The sequence below is a fragment of the Alosa pseudoharengus genome, unplaced genomic scaffold (genome assembly GCF_046254945.1).
Source record: "Alosa pseudoharengus isolate Yale_2024_CS ecotype anadromous, Long Island Sound unplaced genomic scaffold, YU_APseudo_1.1 YU_APseudo_1.1_scf_9, whole genome shotgun sequence".
Classification (NCBI taxonomy): Eukaryota; Metazoa; Chordata; class Actinopteri; order Clupeiformes; family Clupeidae; genus Alosa; species Alosa pseudoharengus.
In genome coordinates this window covers 34,341,509-34,360,127 of record NW_027468881.1, presented here as the reverse complement: position 1 = coordinate 34,360,127, position 18,619 = coordinate 34,341,509, and the positions used below count along the sequence as shown (strand labels likewise).

Genomic DNA, 18,619 nt, shown 5'->3' with positions numbered 1-18,619 from the left:
TGTTCAAGACAAATTCCCAGACAAAGGACACAAAATATTTTTCAAATGTGACGTTCCAATATTTGCCTATCATTAGAGTTTTTCAGACTATATTTTACCCTACTATTACTATAGACTAGAGCCTATAGGCCTTTTGTTTCAAAGATTGAACTGTAATTTGGCAGCTCATTGATTAGAGGGCAACTTTTTGAGCAATGCTCCTGAACAACTAGATGATCATGATAATTTGCCGAGTGATGATTAAAGTACTTTCTCCAATATCAGATATGTTGCCTTGCGTATGGTCAGCCTTAGGTCTGGGTGATTTAGATATGAGGCAAGCTGGCCTTTGACCATTGACTGTTTGTGTTTGCTTAGCTGAGTGGGATTGGCCTGCTGAGAAACTATCTTATGAGGCCACAGTCACTATGTGATAAAAATCCCCACAGGGGGCATATTACTCTCTCTTAAACTGGGTGACAACTTCTTTGGCTTTGAATGTAAAACAGAGACATCAGACAGGCAGGCAGGTTCAACCGTGCCATGATAGTGATATATTATATATGTATATATATATATATATATATATATATATATATTAGATAGATATTATGATAATATACTTTTTGATACTTTATAATAAAATATAATACACACAATTTAAGGACAGCAGTCAAGCAGATAGGTCTACTGTCTAGTTCCTCCTATAAATAAATTGTAAGATCGTCTCTCTGCCATATGACATGTTTCTTTGTTGAACAAGTAAACAGTAAGTAATCCACCAGATTGTCGTCCTCTTAGACCCCAAAATCAGATTTTGGAGATGAAACTCATTTCGCTCAGCCAATGGTGTTGGACAGTGCAGGAATTTGTCATCTAATCCCTCCTGACAGCTGCCTGTAAAACAGTTTCATGGTTTTATGCCATTACTCTGGGATAACCACAATACTGACCAGAGGCCTTGCTGAGGAGGCAACATCTGATTTACCATGTTGGATATCCATAATCTAAAGGGATAAAGATGGAAAAAACTGCATACAAACACAATTCTCTCCATCAGCGGAGGAAGTGATTACAAAAGAAAGAAAGGAATTCAAATCTGGCATGGCTGCTATGCATCTGATCCTAAAGGAGGAAATGTATTGTGTTCAGGAGCAGTGCCATGTTCCTTGAGCGCCACTGGAACCACCTCCAGCAGGGGGGCATACAGTATGCAGGAGCCCAGAGTTCCCCTGATACAGAAAAGGGCACGGAACAGAGGGGGCAGGTGGGCCTGCATAAATCAGAGGAACTAAGTGACGTCTCACAATCTGCTGCGGAACAGGGGAGGGAGGAAGTGCAAAGCCAAAGACGAGAGGTGAGCAGGGGGTCTCCGATAATATATAAATACATACACAATGCTCAGGCCATCTGGTGAAGTTTTTTATTCATTACATTGTCATCTATGTAGAATACAGTGATTTCTTTGTTATAGGTAAGGATACGCCTCTTGATACGGTGGATGATGAATAACAAAGTGGGGTATCCAAGTACTTACTGCCACACAAAGGGCTTAGGGCCTGATTCTGAGTGAGTCATCTACAAGAAAAACTACAACATGACTTGAGAAAGATGAGGGAGATGCTCATTTGAAATGCTTCATGGGAACCAACAAGAAGCTTACATAGCCTGGTTACAATATGAAATATGTATCGCAGGATTAGTAGGAAATAGCACCTGCGCTTGTTGAGAGACCAGAGGCATTTGGCTTGTTCGCTGCAGTGGCCATCTGAGAGAAAAATGTAGCAGTGCCTATTCTCTTAATATGACAGATGGCTGTGTCATTTGGAAAATGAAAAACACACACACACACACACACACAACATTTGATCAGCGAGCTTCATAAGGGAAATGGAGCATAAATTCAGGCAGAGAAGCAGCATATGGAAACACTGCCTGGTTCTAATGCGTAATGTGACAGTGCCACGGCAACAGTCAAAGGTGAACGGGGATCACGTGCGAACAGCAGGGATCACACGGGGGACAACTAACCCTCTGTCCTCTCCTAAACCCTCTTCTCTTTCCTCTCTCTCTCTCTCTCTCTCTCTCTCTCTCTTGCCGTTCTGTGGCGGGTCATCCAGGGTTTGGGGACAGCCGGTGGAGCAGCAGGCCCTGATTACGAGTGCCCCCTGACGAGCTCTCTCTGACACGGACCTCCGCTCCGCCATCAGCACACAGCTGGGCCAGAGAGCCGCCGACCACCACTGACAGACCACACCACCACCCACAGACTTTTCACCATCACTGTTCCCCTCCACAGGGGAAAGAGACAGTGAGAGAGCGAGAGAGAGAGAGAGAGAGAGAGAGAGAGAGAGAGAGAGAGAGAGAAAGAGACAGTGAGAGAGCGAGAGAGAAAGAGAGAGAGAGAGAAAGAAAGAGACAGTGAGAGAGAGAGAGAGAGAGACAGAGAGACAGAGAAAGAGACAGTGAGAGAGCGAGAGAAAGAGAGAGAGAGAGAGAGAGAGAGAGAGAGAAAGAAAGAGACAGTGAGAGAGAGAGAGAGAGAGAGAGAAAGAAAGAGACAGTGAGTGAGAGAGAGAGAGAGAGAGAGAAAGAGAGAGAGAGAGAGAGAGAGAGAGAGTCGCCCAGTGCAGGTCACTGGCAGCCGTTGAGTGTCCGGGGAGGTGAGAGGAGTCTGATTAGTAGGTGCTAATGAACATCTGAGCCACTGGACCTGCAGAGTCTCTCCCCACTCAGCCACCCCAGTAGCCCCACACACAGCCAGTCTGAGATGAATGCACAATATTTACAATCAGTCTGGTTCAGTTACCTGCCACATTTTGTTGTGCTGTACTGTATGTAGACCAATGCTTATCAAAAGGATTGTACATAACACCGTAATAACTGTAACACAGTATTATCACTGTGTATGGTTTGTAACAAGGCCTGTTATACAGAGACTTATCACCAAAATGGAAAGAATAGGACACATGCTTTGTACCTGCTATCTCATCTCACAGGCAGCCATCGATATTTGGCATAGACATCAATGTTGGTCTATGGGTCCTTCAGTACAAAGGTTATTTCAATCATTGTGAATCTCCAATGAGTAACACACTGCAAGGCATTTATTAACAGTTAGTGATTTAATTGGGAGAGCACAGCATTTTCCATTGTAACCAAGTGCTCCTATACTGCCCTCTAGCGTTGATACTACTGACACACTGATGTGAACACATTATCACCTTCCAGCAACACATCTAGCATTAGCTTGCATTTCTGTTGGACCTTAGTAAAAAAAACACAAAAAAAAACACTGAGAGACTTTGAAAATGACTCAATCTTATCCTCTATCATTCTTTATTAAATAGAGAGGCATTCTATACAGCATAAGATAGAACATTTTATTCATTAACACTTTATTGATTCAACTTTATCTTCCAGAAAGGGGAAATGTCAGATTAGAACATTAATGTAAGTATCAGCAGGGAGTACTGTATTCATCATCAGTGCATTTATTGCATTAGAAAGCAGACATAGAAAATGAAGATAGTGCAATTGTGTTGATCCGGACCTCTGTTGCAGTGGAGGAGGCAGTGGTAGACTCAGTATTGCATACAGAGTTTGGGTAGGCCTACAGTATATCTATCAATAACAGACGTGAAAAACAAATACTCCACCACCAAAACATAATTGTGCTTTGGGTTTCCAAAGAACACGTCTCTGGATTGCTGCTGTTGTCGAAATTACCAAGAGAGGAAGTATGCCATGACAGGATACCACAGAGAAAAGCAATTAACTGTGCTTCAGGGTACATGATACGATTCCATTCTTTTCCAGAAAGAGGGAAGACCACAGGAATCCTAAGATGCGTTATCAACTATGTTCCCATGGAAGCTTGGTGTAAACGGCAACATTCTATTAATATGCACGAGTGTGTAACATCTGTTCTGACCTCTATGCAGTTTTGTGCTGATACATCAGTGGCTATGACTTCAATGCAGCTAAATGCCAGTATGAGTAGGATATAGAGAAAGCTGTTTATCTACCTGCTACAATAACATCCATTGTCTCCTCATGCAGCCACTGCTCATGTGTTTACATAGGCTATGTGTTTCAGTTATCACAGGATGCGTATTTGTGTGTGCTATTTTTTTTGTCTGCTGATAGAAGACGTCTACCCCAAAAGCTCGCTGATAGATATGGTGTGCGTTTCCACACTATGCAATGTACTTAGAAGAAAATGCCGGCAGGACTAAGGAGGCCAGACCAGTGAGCTGTAAGCTCGCTGATAGATATGGTGTGCGTTACCACACTATGCAATGTACTTAGAAGAAAATGCAGGCAGGACTAAGGAGGCCAGACCAGTGAGCTGTAAGCCAGGAGGTGTAGTTCAGCTGTTTGTAGATGACAGAAGCAGGCGAAAGCAATCATGCTGTAACTCCCTCACAGAGCAGGAGAACATGTCAGACACGGTCTCTCTCCAGTCTCCACCCCCCATTCCCATCCAAATGATAATATGCCAGTGTAACTGATGCTTTACAACAATCCAATATAATTAGACACTATAAAGCAGAGCTGGCCATTTGTGCAAGTCACATATGATTGAATTAAGCACCATATACTATGAGGCCTCGTCAAATATTACTGAGGTGTTTCTTGACTAGCTTTGGGGTCAAATACAAGTACAGCTGAGGACATTTGAGCTCATGGCATTTCCCATTCTGTTCTGGTATGGGCAAGATAAAAAACATCTTTTTTTTAATTTTCTGTCAGTTTGAGGAGAGTAAAAATGATTAGGCTAACTGTTGCTACATTTCTATAGGCTGTGCAATTGCATGCAACAGAAGAAAATAGGAATAGAGATATGAAAGATAAGGGACAGCAAAAAGGTTGAAAACAGACATAAAGTAACGGTGGCATCTGTGCATTTGATTGTCAAATCTCTCCTTAAAAATATTTTCCCATCTAGTAGTTATACTAGTTCAAATTCTAGGTAATTTAGTTGAGTACAACCCTGTCCATGACAGCATTTTATCCACCACTAGATGGCGCTAAGATCCTTGTACTTGATCAGAGGGCACCTTAGAGGGACTGAGGTGTACACAGTGGTAGTGTAAGACATTAAAATCAGATGACACTCCGGTGCTGGAATGTTCCATGGCCAGACTACAGGCCATACAGTGGTAAGGCATGCAAGAGTACTGCACATTCTGGCTAACTCCTCTGTAACAGTGGGACTATGTGTGTGTGTGTGTGTGTGTGTGTGTGTGTGTGTGTGTGTGTGTGTGTGTGTGTGTGTGTGTGTGTGTGTGTGTGTGTGTATGTGTCATCTGTGTGTGAGAGAGAGGGGAATAAAAAGAGAAAGAAATCAAAAGATAGGGAGACTGAAAGAGAATTTGCAAATTAGTTCTGAAGGTCAAACACTTGTTGATGAATGTTGATGTTTAGCTATGTTCAGATTAGGAATAGAATCATGACATTGTTATTCTTTTTGGTTATAAACACTATTCCCTGTCAAAATGAGTAATTTCTGCCACACCACCACATCCATAACAGTGTACTGTATCTAAGTTCCAGCACAAAGTTATTACGGACAAAAATAAAAAAGAGCTTACAAATTCACAGATTTCCTAGAACAGAGGTCTCTGAAAAACAGCGTAAATTCATATTTTTAGGGAGTCACTTTTCTTTTGCACAAGCCCAGTGTCAAAATAAGACAAAACAGCAAGAAGCGACAGAAAAGCTGCTGTCATTAACTCACAACAGCAGTGAAATTGTGTGCCACAAAATACTTCAAGATGTGATGCTACCGAAAAAGAAGTGACCACAGTGTGAAATAACATAACTGCATAATTATCAGCACAATAACCAAACACATGCAGTTGAGAATTCAATATGAAAACTAAAAAAAGCAGTTGGACTGATTTTATGCCACTGGTTTGAAATACAACACCTAGGCGCTTTAATTAACAAACAGTAATGAAGTAAAGGTGACTCCATTCCCTGAACTCTACAAATTGTTTGACAAACTGGCAAACATAGCAAACAAAAGCAAATTTAAGGAAAGTTGAACTCTCATCAAACTCCCATCAAACTCTAGTTGAACCATTTTAACCACTCATCTGGAATCACCCCTGAATCGCCATCTTAAATAAAGTCCCCAGGTATTTTATTGCTTGCCTTTGCTAATGCGTTTTCATAAAATGTGGCTTTGTGTTGCTTGGCTTCAAGTTTGTGGTAGATTCCCCTCTGTAGTGTCAACTCCCAATCACCCAGTGCTACTAAACCAAGACTGGTCAGGTACGCCACGACGCTGCTGAGCAGGCCTCGTGGTGGATGCTAATAGCAGTGGGCAAATGTGGACACTTACTGTACGTACACACTGCCGCCGACTTGAGCTTCTAATGATTCAGGAAGTCATTCATTTTCAATGGAAGCCGGCTTATCTCAGTTGCCAGAAGCGGCAAATCCGTCGGCGTCACGATTTGGGCGACTTGAGCGTCAAGCAGAAAGTTGAAAGTCAGTCAACTTTATGGTAATGAGCTATGACGCGGTTCAGCGACCAATGACCAGCAACCATATTGAATAGAATAAAGTATTAAGATAGAACACGATCGAACGTAAAATGCTGTCACGTCAGAGCGGCCAAAGCGTCCAAAGCTTCCCTAAGTTCCCTATATTTTTTTGACAAGCGTCCTTGACAGGGCGACCAGAGCTTCTTTGGAAGATCAAGTCAGCGGCGGTGTGTACGTACAGTTAGAGCAGCGAAGCAGAGGAGCCACGTGCTACCTGACTGATAGTGATGTTAAGGGGGACAGGGTGTTCTAGAGGTCAGCTGGCGGCCATGAACAAAGCATCTATCTGTTCAACCTTCTGTGACATGGACGCCGGTCCTGGTGATGTACGGACGGTCAGTCCACTGTGTGTATATGTGAGTTGTGTGTTTGTGTGTAGGGTGGCAGGGAGTGGGATTAGGGATATTGTGCTGCAGCAGATGCTCCTGAGTCATGTGTTTTCCTGGGAGTGGGGGAGAAGGGGCAGGGTTGGCAGCTTGGATGGGTCTTTAGTCACGTCTGTGCTCTTAGATTGGCAGGAGCCCGTTCTCCATCTCCTCCTCCTCCTCCTCCTCCTCCTCGTCATCTTCCTCCTCCTCCTCCTCTTCCTCCTCCGTTCCTCCTCCTCCTCCTCCGTTCCTCCTCAGCCTCCAGCTCTCCATCCTGCTCTGCCTCTGGGCCCCCTGCTGAGCCTTCGGTCGGGGAGACTGAGATCTACAGGCCCTGGAGAACCAGAGGCTCCAGTCAGCAACGGTCTGGAAGCTTCTTCTCCAGTTGGACCCACCTGCCAGAGAGGCAGAGCAAAGGAGAAAAACAATAAGAAAAAAGATACAAGGGGATTAGTAATCTTACAGTGGAGCACAATCTGATGATAGATTGATGTCATTGGCGTTAAATAAAAATCTTGGATTTACCCAGATCCTTGAAGTGCTCATTCAATCAATTCTTGTGTCTCTGAGAACTGATGAGAAGAATAAAAGGTAATCACAGTAAGCTCTTAAAAATATTACTATTATTATATAAGTATAAATGTATGGGGATAATCTAACTAATTTCAGAGCAGGCCATCGCTATATGTGTCTTTTATATAGTTAATGGAAAGTATTCGTTCCACTTAAATTTGAATTTTGGTTTTACTGTCTCTTGGCTTCTTTCACATCTTCTAATAAAATGCTTAACAAGGTTCAGCACGTGCCTACTACATTCTCTGAGTGCAAGAGGAATGCCGCACAAACAATACAGATGACGGAGAAGTTCACACACACACAGTGACCATTAACATCAACAGTCAAAAGTTGCAAGATGGATTTGATACACTGCAATGACTGCTAATGACTCCAGATATAAAATGAACTTTCCTAACAGCCAGTACTAATCTGCTGCCTATCAAATGGGTACAAAGTTCAACTCTAAATAATGAAATGATCATGCGCAGTTGATGCCATAATCACACAGGCAGCTCAGCAGACCTGTTGGCTGGAGTTGGCTGAGGGAGGAGTGGCTGCGTTTTGCTCTACTAAAGGATAAACGGGAGCAGATCCGGGAAAGTGCGTGGCCCGCCAGTAGAAGTCCAGATACTCGGCTAAGTGCTCACAGGCGTCCTCCAGCTGATTCTCATCCAGAATAACATCAAACATCTCCTGAAATGGACATCACAGCATAGGGTGCACCGTAAGATTACTGGCCTCAAACAGTCACACCTTAGTGTACACACTGTACAAGAGATAATGTCACCTTGAATAAACTTAAATAAACTGAATTCATCTAGGTGCTGATTACGAGAGCTGTATGTTCAAGTTCATGTTATTTTTATATAGCACATGATCACACACAGCGGTGGTTCAGTGTGCTTTAACATTATGTGCAGTATGGGACATGGTGTTGAGGTCTGCGCATTGTTAAGAGGCCTGTGTACTGGAGCACATGAAGCATGAGTGGAGACCTCGCCGGCCTTACCGGAGGACACTGAGCTAGTTTATCACCAGCCATCATCTGGACGTTGAGGTGTTTGCTCTGTGATTTCCCTCTGGACTTTATAAGTCTATGCAGGACCTGAGATGGAGGGGTGAGGGGGGGGGGGCGGAGTGAGGCAGGGGGGAGGGGGGTGAGAGAAATATAATTCAATAGGATGTGTAAATTCAAATGAGTGAATACCAACAGCAGATGGAGAGGAAAACACTGCACCATTGGGAAGGTGTTTTTTACAGTCCGAAATATTATATGCACCTGGAAGGACGCTCATTTCATAAATGAACATTTTGCCCTTTTTTTTATAACAGTCTCTTTCACATTTCTACAGTGACATGGAGTTCATAAAGTTTGTACCTTTGGTGAGGACACCTTGACGTAGACGATGATGGGGGCCAGGGAGGTCTTGAGGAGCTGTGTTGGGTGGTTTATGGTGTCGGCGTCCAGCACCACCAGCTGCAGGCTCTTCGCCAGCTCAAAGATTCTCTCAATCTCACCCTGGACCTCCGCTGCAGTGCCACATAAACACATGAGGGGGATTACAAATATGGCAGCACACATTGTTATATGACAGCACACATTGTTATATGACAGCACACATTGTTATATGACAGCACACATTGTTATATGACAGCACACATTGTCAAATGACACAAACACAAATAATCTGGACACAATATGAATAGCTTTTACATACAGATACAGAATAGATACAGAAAAGTTTTTTTGTTGTCAAGAAGAAACTGAAATAAAATATTGAGAAACAAAACAAAATTGTAATCATTGTTTTTGTTTGCTACCGTGAACCGTCAGTTCAATATGCATTTTGCTGATGATCCAAGTGCTTGACTCACCCAGACTGGAGCGAGTGTTGGGCCTGTCTATCATGGGTTTTTTGATGACGGACTTCTTGGCTAAAGACAGATCTGCTGTCACCCGCGTGATCGAGATTCTGCCAAAGATATGAAAATAAGATCCCAACCCAACTATGCCAACAGAGGACATACAGTATACCCTCCAGAAGTATTGGCACCTTTGGTAAAGTTGACTAAAAACGGGTATAAAAAATAATCTTTTGGTGATTTATCGTACTCTCACAATGAAAACAAGGAGGAAAATCCACCCTTGAAAGGAAGCAAATTTATTCTGAGAAAAAGGAAAATCTCATAAAGAAATAATATTTTTCACAAAAACAAAAGAAAGACAAAATAATACACTAATTTTAAATAAAAAAGAAAGTGTGATGACATTTGTAAGTCAGGGAATAAAAAAATACTTATATTTACAGTTAAACAATGAGTAAAAGGTTCTAATCAACTGGAAATGTCCAAAATGATTGGACAAATACTGGTTATCTTGCGCCCACGTACAGTATATGGAGGATGGTAAGATAGGCCAATTCCATAAGAACCACTGTTGGAGAGTTACAGAAAAAGGGTCACCAAGACCCCCAAAAAATCTTCAAAAGTGACCTCACTGCTCGTAGATTATTTAGAGGGCATGCCACATAAAAGCCTGTCCAGACATTTAATTACCAATGTAAACGGAAGGAGTTAACTGAACGGTACAGTGGCTTTGCCTGGAAGTGTGGTCTATTGTCAGATGAAATGAAAATTGCACTCTTTGGCTGTTTTTGGCGTACATAGAAGAATGACTATACTGAAAAGAACCCCATACCTAATGAGAATTATGGTGGAGGGGCTGTTTTTTATTCCCAAAAGACTTGGGAACCTAACTAAGATGCATGGTATCATGAACACCAAGAAAAACATTTTCAAAGGAAATCTGTCAATCTCTGCCAAGACACTAAAAGTTGGTCATGATTGGATCATTCATCAGGTCAATGAACCAAAACAAACGTCCAGATCAAAACAAATATGGTTTATTGAACACAAAATCAAGCTTCGGCCATTGCCTGCTCTAAACTAAAATCTAAAATCTAAAGCTAGGAATCTGGACGATCTGGGGAGATTTTGTAAAGATGAATGGTCTTAAATCCCTTTTTTGTATTCTCCAACCTTATAGGGGTGTCATAGGAGAATAGTACAAGCTGTTTTATTGGCAAAGGGAGGCTTAAGAAGGTATTACAAGCAGGGGTGCCAATAATTGTGAGCGATGTATTATTGTTAAAAATATTTATTTCCTTTTACTTAAAATAAATTTGCTGAACTTCAAGGTTGGATTTTTCCTATTTTTTTTTTTCAATGTGACATTACAATAAATTACCAACAGATTTATACCGGGTTTTAGTCAACTTTAGCAGAGGTGCCAATAATTCTGAAGGGTACTGTATACTATGATGAGACAGTAGCTCTTACCTCCCATCAAATCTGTGCTTTAGGAAGTCAAAGAGAGCTTTCTGCATCATGTCTGTGACCTGTGGGTATGATAGCATGACAGTCATAAAGACTTAACTTCATGAGTTGATATGGAAAGTTTTCAATTAATAGTGATGTAGTGGGTCTATATTAGGAGGTACAGACACAAGTCAAGCAGCAATTACAAGCTGTCAATGTATTTTCAACCTTTTGGCACCATCAAGTGAGTATCTTAAAAAATCACTACAATGACACCACGTATGTTATCAGGGAATGAACATGACACTCACATGACATTGATGACTCTGTCACACAGATCAATAGATCATTTCTATTAAAACTAACTGAAAGGAGTGGATATTGGAAATTAAACATATGTTTTATATGTAGATTAAAACCCATATTAATCAATATGGTTGATCCCAGGTGGGTTGTCGGTGTCCAAAAAATATTAAACATATAACATAACATATACTAAATACAGTATATGCTTATCTTTATTAACTGATACAGGCAGGCAAGCATTTTGATTTTACTATAGACAGAAGATATTTCCCTCAGTGATAGCAAACATGTAACTGTATAGTAACAGAATTCTAGACTAGTATAGAATAGTACCAGTGAATTCCAGAATAAAACAACTGCTCCAAAGGAACGCATTCAACTAAATGAAATGATGCCATCTTTGCTCACATGCTTTCATGCTCTCTGTAAACCTCAAAAGGGAAGAATGCTGCAAGACGGAACATCGGGGCAGAGCAGAAGCAGGCAGGAGCGAAGACAAGGCGGGGGACATTGGCCAGGGAGCACTGAAAGTTTAATGTGCTTTGTATGAGGTGGTGGTGCTGTGGTTTAATTTAGCCTGGCGATGAGAATGGATGTGTCCTGAAATAAGGGAGAGAATCACTGGTGCTGCTCCAGCTCCAGCTCCTGCTCTCCACTTCTCTCCTCCCCACTGCCGGGGAGAGAGCAGGCTGACGTGTGCCTGTGAAACATTCCCGGTGCGTTTCAGTGGAGCAGGGCATGAATATTTCACACACACACACACGCCCACACACACACACACACACACACACAAACACACACACACACACAAACACACACACACACACACACACACACACAAACACACACAAACACACACACACACACACACTTGTGCGCGCGCACATAGACACACAATCACACTTTCTCACATACACAAACATATAAACACACATACACCCACACACATAGACACATACACACACACCACATACACACACACACACACACACACACACATACACAAACACACACACACACTAATGACTGATGCAGAGGAGGACTGAACATCTACACAAAAACGCGCCCATGCATGCATGCACACAACTAGACACATGCAGCTTCATCAACTCAATATTTAAAGGGTAGGTGTTACAGGGGGCTTACCTCGTAGCCTTTCAGGGAGGGGCCAACCAACACCACCGGTCTCATGGATGGAACCACATCATATGGCGGGACATGTTCTGTCTGCAGTGGAGACCATAGAAACACACAGATGATTTCCCCTCCAAAATACTGATGTCTGACCCATATTTAGACGCAGACTCTGATGGTGGTATTTTATCGTGCAAATATACGGATCAGAGCTTTATGAATTATGGATGATACTGATGCCATGGTTTGACACAGCAGTCCACAAAACAAACATACCTGCTTTTGCTTCTGTTTGGCTTTCAAAAACAGGAGAATATAAACTCAGGGAATATGCACAAACTGGAACATTTTGAGATACACATTCATGAGAGCTTATTTATAATTAAACTGTCAGTGAAAGCATCTGCCTTCTACCATCTGAAAATATGATTAAGAACCCATATTAGCTCCAGCAAGCCCCCACCCCAGCATGCTCACCTGCAGAGGGTGGTGTGGAACCCCAACCTCTGGATGAGGCATTTCCAGCTTTCCTGCAGGACAGTGCGCCTGTTACTGAGTGGTACTGACTGCTACTGTTACAGACTGAGCCTGAACAGAGTGAGACTGAACAACATGCTGTGCCTTTCAGCTGTCCTTGCACACGTACAATACAACATTTGGGATCAGCTATAAGCAAACTATACATGAACTCAGTAATTCAATAACATGTCAAGGGGCAGCCGTAGCCTACTGGTAGCGCTTCGGACTTGTAACCGGAGGGTTGCCGGTTCGAACCCCGACCAGTAGGCACGGCTGAAGTGCCCTTGAGCAAGGCACCTAACCCCTTACTGCTCCCCGAGCGCCGCTGTTGTTGCAGGCAGCTCACTGCGCCGGGATTAGTGTGTGCTTCACTTCACTGTGTGTTCACTGTGTGCTGAGTGTGTTTCACTAATTCACGGATTGGGATAAATGCAGAGACCAAATTTCCCTCACGGGATCAAAAGAGTATATATACTTATACTTATATACAATAAATCAGAAACTCCCATTACAAACACACACACGCGCAGACACACGCACACACACACACGCTAACCTCTGGGCTGCTTTCTGTTCCTGCTTGATCCTCATGGCTTCCAGCTTGACGGGGCTGGGGATGAAGGTGATGTCCGCCCCTTCCTTCACCAGCCGCCCGATCCACCAGTCATTGTTGTACTTCTGCAACAGCATAGGGCCCGTGGACTCATTAGCTACCTAATACTACTACGCTCTCATAGAAAAACTGCCACACGGCCATTGATATAGTTCCATAGGGTTGCAAAGAAAGGTTGTTTTGCATGCTACACATTCATTTTGAATGCCATGGAGTGGTTTACATGCTTCCTTACTTACGGTTGACCTTGTGGCTCTTTCTCACCTCTTTGATGTGTAGGAATTCTTTGGTTTCAAAGTTGATGGCCGCACCCTGGACAGGACAGTCGTCATCCAGAGCCCCACAGTAACTGACATTCGTCTTGACGGCAAAGGCTACTGGTTTGGCCTGCACGGAGACAGCAAAATGACCATTGGCATGTAAACATTGGTCTTCTGTCTCTGTGTCTGACTTCATTTACTGTAAAGGTGAGCACACTGCCCCACTCTGAATACTAAGCCGAGAGGAATCCATGCTGGAGGTCTTGCTGTCAAATTGACAGGGGCAGGGAAATTAAATTACTGCCAATGCAGCAGCTGATGAAGGCAGGCTGTGTGTAGCAGGCCGTGTGTAGCAGGCTGTTGGCAGGTACAGGTACTGTACGTGTTATGTGCAGGTACGTGTGTACTAGTCTCATCTGTAGTTGTGCAATGGTGGACAGTGCTACCAGAACAGGGGCATCCCTCTCAGTCATCAAGAATCTCTGAAGACCCAGCTCTCAACACACACCTCTAACCAATGCAACACTTCCTTCTCTATCTCCTACTATCTCCTGCTCTCTTGAATGCACACCTTGGCATACTTAACTCTGCATCTTAATATCATCATCTGCTTATTTTGTATTGAATGTAATGTCAGTATTTATTGTTAAACTAAGGTTTCCTATCACACTGTGATTTGAATGCTATTTGTCTTTGTATGTTGCTTTGGATAAAAGCTTCCGCTAAAGGAATCAATGTAATGTGTACATGTAGATATGACGTTTTCTGTTTTCAGCAACTTTCAGCCAATTTCATAATGGAAATGCACAAAAAATGCCTTATTCTCATTCGGCATGCAAATGAAGCCTATAAGGACTTGCATCGGTCATATACTGTCATTCGAGGCTTGTATTCCAAATCACTTTAATCACTTCAAGACAGAGTCCATCTCCGCCACACACCTTGGCTCTGTCGAGCTGCAGCTGCGCCTGGCGCTCGGCTTCACGCCGAGACGCCTCCTTGTCCTCCTCCAGGGACAGGTCGGAATCCGAGGGTCTACTCGTGTAGGAATCGGCTGAACCCTGCGCAGGGGGAGGAGCAGAGAGAGAGAGAGAGAGAGAGAGAGAGAGAGAGAGAGAGAGAGAGTGAGATGGGCCAAGCACCCTGTCAGCACCCAGCACAGAGGGAGAGAGTAAGAGGGAAGGAGGTAACACCAGCCCTAACATTAATAGGCTCCAGCATCAGCTAAGCTGAGGTCAAAGCATTACAGACAACGAGAGAGAAAGAGAGAGAAAGAGAGAGAGAGAGAGAGAGAGAGAGAGAGAGAGAGAAAGAGAGAGAGAGAGAGAGAGAGAGAGAGAGAGAAAGAGAGAGAGAGAGAGAGAAAGAGAGAGAAAGAGAGAGAGAGAGAGAGAGAGAGAGAGAGAGAGAAAGGGGAGGGAGGAAGCTGACTCCAATATGTCCAAGGTTAATCCCTATGTAAGCATTCTACAAGCACCTCGACCCTCAACTCTTCGAAATTGCTTACTGTACAGCACAAGCGCATGCATGTCTCCAGTTACAATATGACCCCTGGCACTTGAACAGATGGGCCCTGAAAGTCACAGAGACCTCACGCCTGGCACTCATTTGGGTTGCTTCACTCACAGGTAACGTACATACATACAGAACACACATGTATTATGAGATAGGAAATATGGACTGTTGTGATAGATTTGGAACAAGCTGTAGTAGTGATGCTAGCCCTCATCATGGTGTGGATGCTGTAGTAGTGATGCTAGCCCTCATCATGGTGTGGAGGCTGTAGTAGTGATGCTAGCCCTCATCATGGTGTGGAGGCTATAATAGTGATGCTAGCCCTCATCATGGTGTGGATGCTGAAGTGCTAGATACAGATGTGCCTGCACAGCTGCTAGAGTGATGCAGCCAGGAAGGCAATGAAAGCACTCTATCTGGATGTATTATTGATGGCGTCTGTCTGACAGAACAACAAAGTGTTAACATAAGCACATTTAACTTTCTCCTCAGCACACACACTCTCTCCATGACATCTTTCTCCTCATCACTCTCTCTCTCTATCTCCATCACATCTTTCTCCCATCTCTCTCTTTCTCTTTCTCTCTCTCTCCATCACATCTTTCTCCCCATCACTCTCTTTCTTTCTCTCTCTCTATCTCCATCACATATTTCTCCTCATCACTCTCTCTCTCTCTCTATCTTCATCACATCTTTCTCCCCATCACTCTCTGTCACTCTCTTTCCCTGAGACCCATCTCTCAGTGGCTATGGTGGCCCCTCCAGGTAAACGTGAGCAAGGTGTTGTTTTGTCCTCGTCACCAGTGACTGCTGGGTTGGCTTAGCAGTGAGTCATTCATGGAAAAGTGTGAATTACAGCCCCCCCCCCCCCTCGCCCGCAAAGGCAAGTGCATGGCTGCCGTCCAAATCGGAGCCATCACATGCTATGAGCCTCACCTACAGAGGATCTGAAACACCCTGACAGCCGTGCAGAGGGTTGACAGAAAATCAAAACGAATTCTTTGAGGCAAATGAATCACCAATCTGTTCGGTTTTCTTGCTTCATCATGTAATAAATCTAAAAAAAAAACCTAAAACTGCTCTTTTTAATACCTAAGTAATCATATGCAGACATAATGCCGTAATAATTAGCAACTTAGTAAAAGATCACGGTCTTAAAAAGGATCAAAGTCTTTCTCGTTCTCTACACACACACACACACGTTCATGCCCACATGCACACACCCATAGATGCACAGTCCTTGAGTCGGAATAAGACCAGCCCCGCTACTGCAACTGTAACTCACCAACAGAATCTCAACACAAAGGAGTAAATCCCCTGGCGTCTCCTATGGTCCCATCTGGGCACTCGGAGAGGAGGAGGACGAAGACTTTCTCACATGCCAGACAGATGCACCCACACAGGAGCCCCAAATATAGCACAATAACAACCTCCGCTTCTTTCAGTCTCTCCCCCTCTACCTGTCTCCACCCCCTCCATCTCTCTCTCTCTCTCTCTCTCTCTCTCTCACACACACACACACTCACTCCCTCTATCCTTCTCTCACTCGCTCTCTCCCTCTCGCTCGCTTCCTGTCCCAAAAAAAATCCGGCAGCTCCAGCCAGTGCGTTAGTGTGGATATCATTTAAATATCAAAGGCAGCCTGAGGGGCTGTGGAGTCTAAAGATACCACTCCAGGAAGAGACAAAGCATAATTAAGAAGACATGCTCTCCGCTAAGTGCAGCAGATGAGATTCCCCCAGTATGATTAAAACATATCATCTCTGATCGCGGGTGAAAATGAATATCTTCACTGAAGGTCAGATATTCCTATGGTAGAGGGAAAGAGTTATCACAGACAGTAATTAAGTTACAACAGCACCTTTTTAAATGGAGATTTTAAAAAGTGGTTTGTCTGCTCTTGCCTGTCACTTGGGCTTTTTTTTTTTCCTCGTAGCCAGTCTGAAACCCTGTGGTGACTAGAACTCCTAATGGTGCGGCTGTGTGCTGTATCTCTCTGTACACACTATTCATCAGATAAAATAAGCCAGCGTCTGGTGCATTCTTCTCAGATGTGCCTTCCAAAAACATAAAAGCTAGCCCTGATTCTGTCACTTGTGGAGAACAGACGAGTGCGCTCGGAGTGAGTCGCTTAGTAGAAAGAAGAGCTAGTGACAGGCGAGAAGAGAGGAGATTGCGGATGCTCTGCTCCCCTTTGGCTGATCATTAACCTGCTCTCCTGCATGGAGAGCTGAGCACTGGCTCATCCAAAGCCCCATTCAAATCTACACACCACACACACACTCGGATTCATACAGGGCTAATTCAACACACACTTTCCAAATTTAGCCTACATTGACATCTGATTTCTAATTGAAACCTGTTGGTATGTCTACACAGATAGATACATGTTCTGCTCTGGCCATCATACTGACCACACAGTGTGCGCCATGTGGTGTTCACAGGGAGCCTTCTTCTATGAATTATTGAGAGGGCCTTGAACAATACTAACTGAACATCTCTGGCAGACCACACACATCGTAAGCGACTGCACTGAACAACAATAGTGGAGGACAAGGAGCCTTAGTTGAGCGCTCGGGGGTAACAAAGGACTGCTTGTGTTACAGCATCAGCACAGCACTTCCCTGCGTGCCCATCACACACACACGCGCGCACTGACAGGATCAATACAGTAATGCAATACTTTTAGAGTCCATATCCAGTAACTCCTATGGTTAAGTGTGTTTTTCCGGAGTCCCTCGGAAACCTCTGCTCATGCTCAGACTCATGATTCACAAGACACAATGTTCTGTACCGACACACTATAGCAAACGCACCGACTGTTCTGTTTTAGATTACATACTGTAAGAGATGCATTAGTATGCAAGAAATTGTGGTAACTTAATATAATGAACCATGTATATTGCAATTTATGAATATGTATATTTGCATTAACATTGAATTGCTGTTTTAACATGACTGAATATGTTACATCAAATATGGAAAAGAACAGGAAGGACTGCGAGTAGGATGGTCTACTAGTGTCTATCTGTTGATGCCTATGTCTATGCTACTGTCAATGCCACCAAACTGGGTAGCTTTTGTTCTCTCCACTGCACTGAACTGTACTACTGAACTGTTGATTTTCAAGGAACAATGACACATCATTACTAGTTATGGGCTGCTGCAGTTACACAGCTCAGTCACCAGAGGGGGCCACTCACATCAAACAGCAATGTCCACACACCCCCACTCGCCGTCTTCCAGCTCGCCCCCCTGCAGTCAACAATGTGTTAGATAACCCTGCTGATTCTCCCGAGCGCTTCAAAGAGTTGCATGCCCTATTTCAGAGCAGGCCTACCCACTCCCCAGTGCTCCTGCCAGTTAAAGACATTCCCTCCATGTAAACCTCATACTGCGCTCAAGAGGCAACAGTGGGGGTTGGCTCTCTGCAGAGGGGTGCTGCCTGTGTGGGAGGTGACTTTATGACTGACGCATCTACTGTTTCACATC

At 43.7% G+C, this 18,619-nt stretch overlaps 1 protein-coding gene across 1 annotated transcript in view; it reads right to left on the bottom strand.

The window, feature by feature from the left end:
• Positions 1–7,042: 7,042 nt before the first annotated feature.
• Positions 7,043–18,619, bottom strand: part of cacnb3b (calcium channel, voltage-dependent, beta 3b) — an 11,715-nt gene continuing 138 nt past the window's right edge. Inside the window, exons 2-14 of the mRNA XM_076277288.1 lie at positions 14,554–14,673; positions 13,617–13,739; positions 13,296–13,417; positions 12,698–12,750; positions 12,497–12,516; positions 12,233–12,313; positions 10,802–10,860; positions 9,338–9,435; positions 8,841–8,992; positions 8,472–8,567; positions 7,985–8,155; positions 7,456–7,476; positions 7,043–7,123 (exon numbers count right to left, since the gene is read on the bottom strand). Of these exons, the coding sequence (XP_076133403.1) occupies positions 7,043–7,123; positions 7,456–7,476; positions 7,985–8,155; positions 8,472–8,567; positions 8,841–8,992; positions 9,338–9,435; positions 10,802–10,860; positions 12,233–12,313; positions 12,497–12,516; positions 12,698–12,750; positions 13,296–13,417; positions 13,617–13,739; positions 14,554–14,673 (1,197 nt within the window). The remainder of the gene's footprint in view (positions 7,124–7,455; positions 7,477–7,984; positions 8,156–8,471; positions 8,568–8,840; positions 8,993–9,337; positions 9,436–10,801; positions 10,861–12,232; positions 12,314–12,496; positions 12,517–12,697; positions 12,751–13,295; positions 13,418–13,616; positions 13,740–14,553; positions 14,674–18,619) is intronic.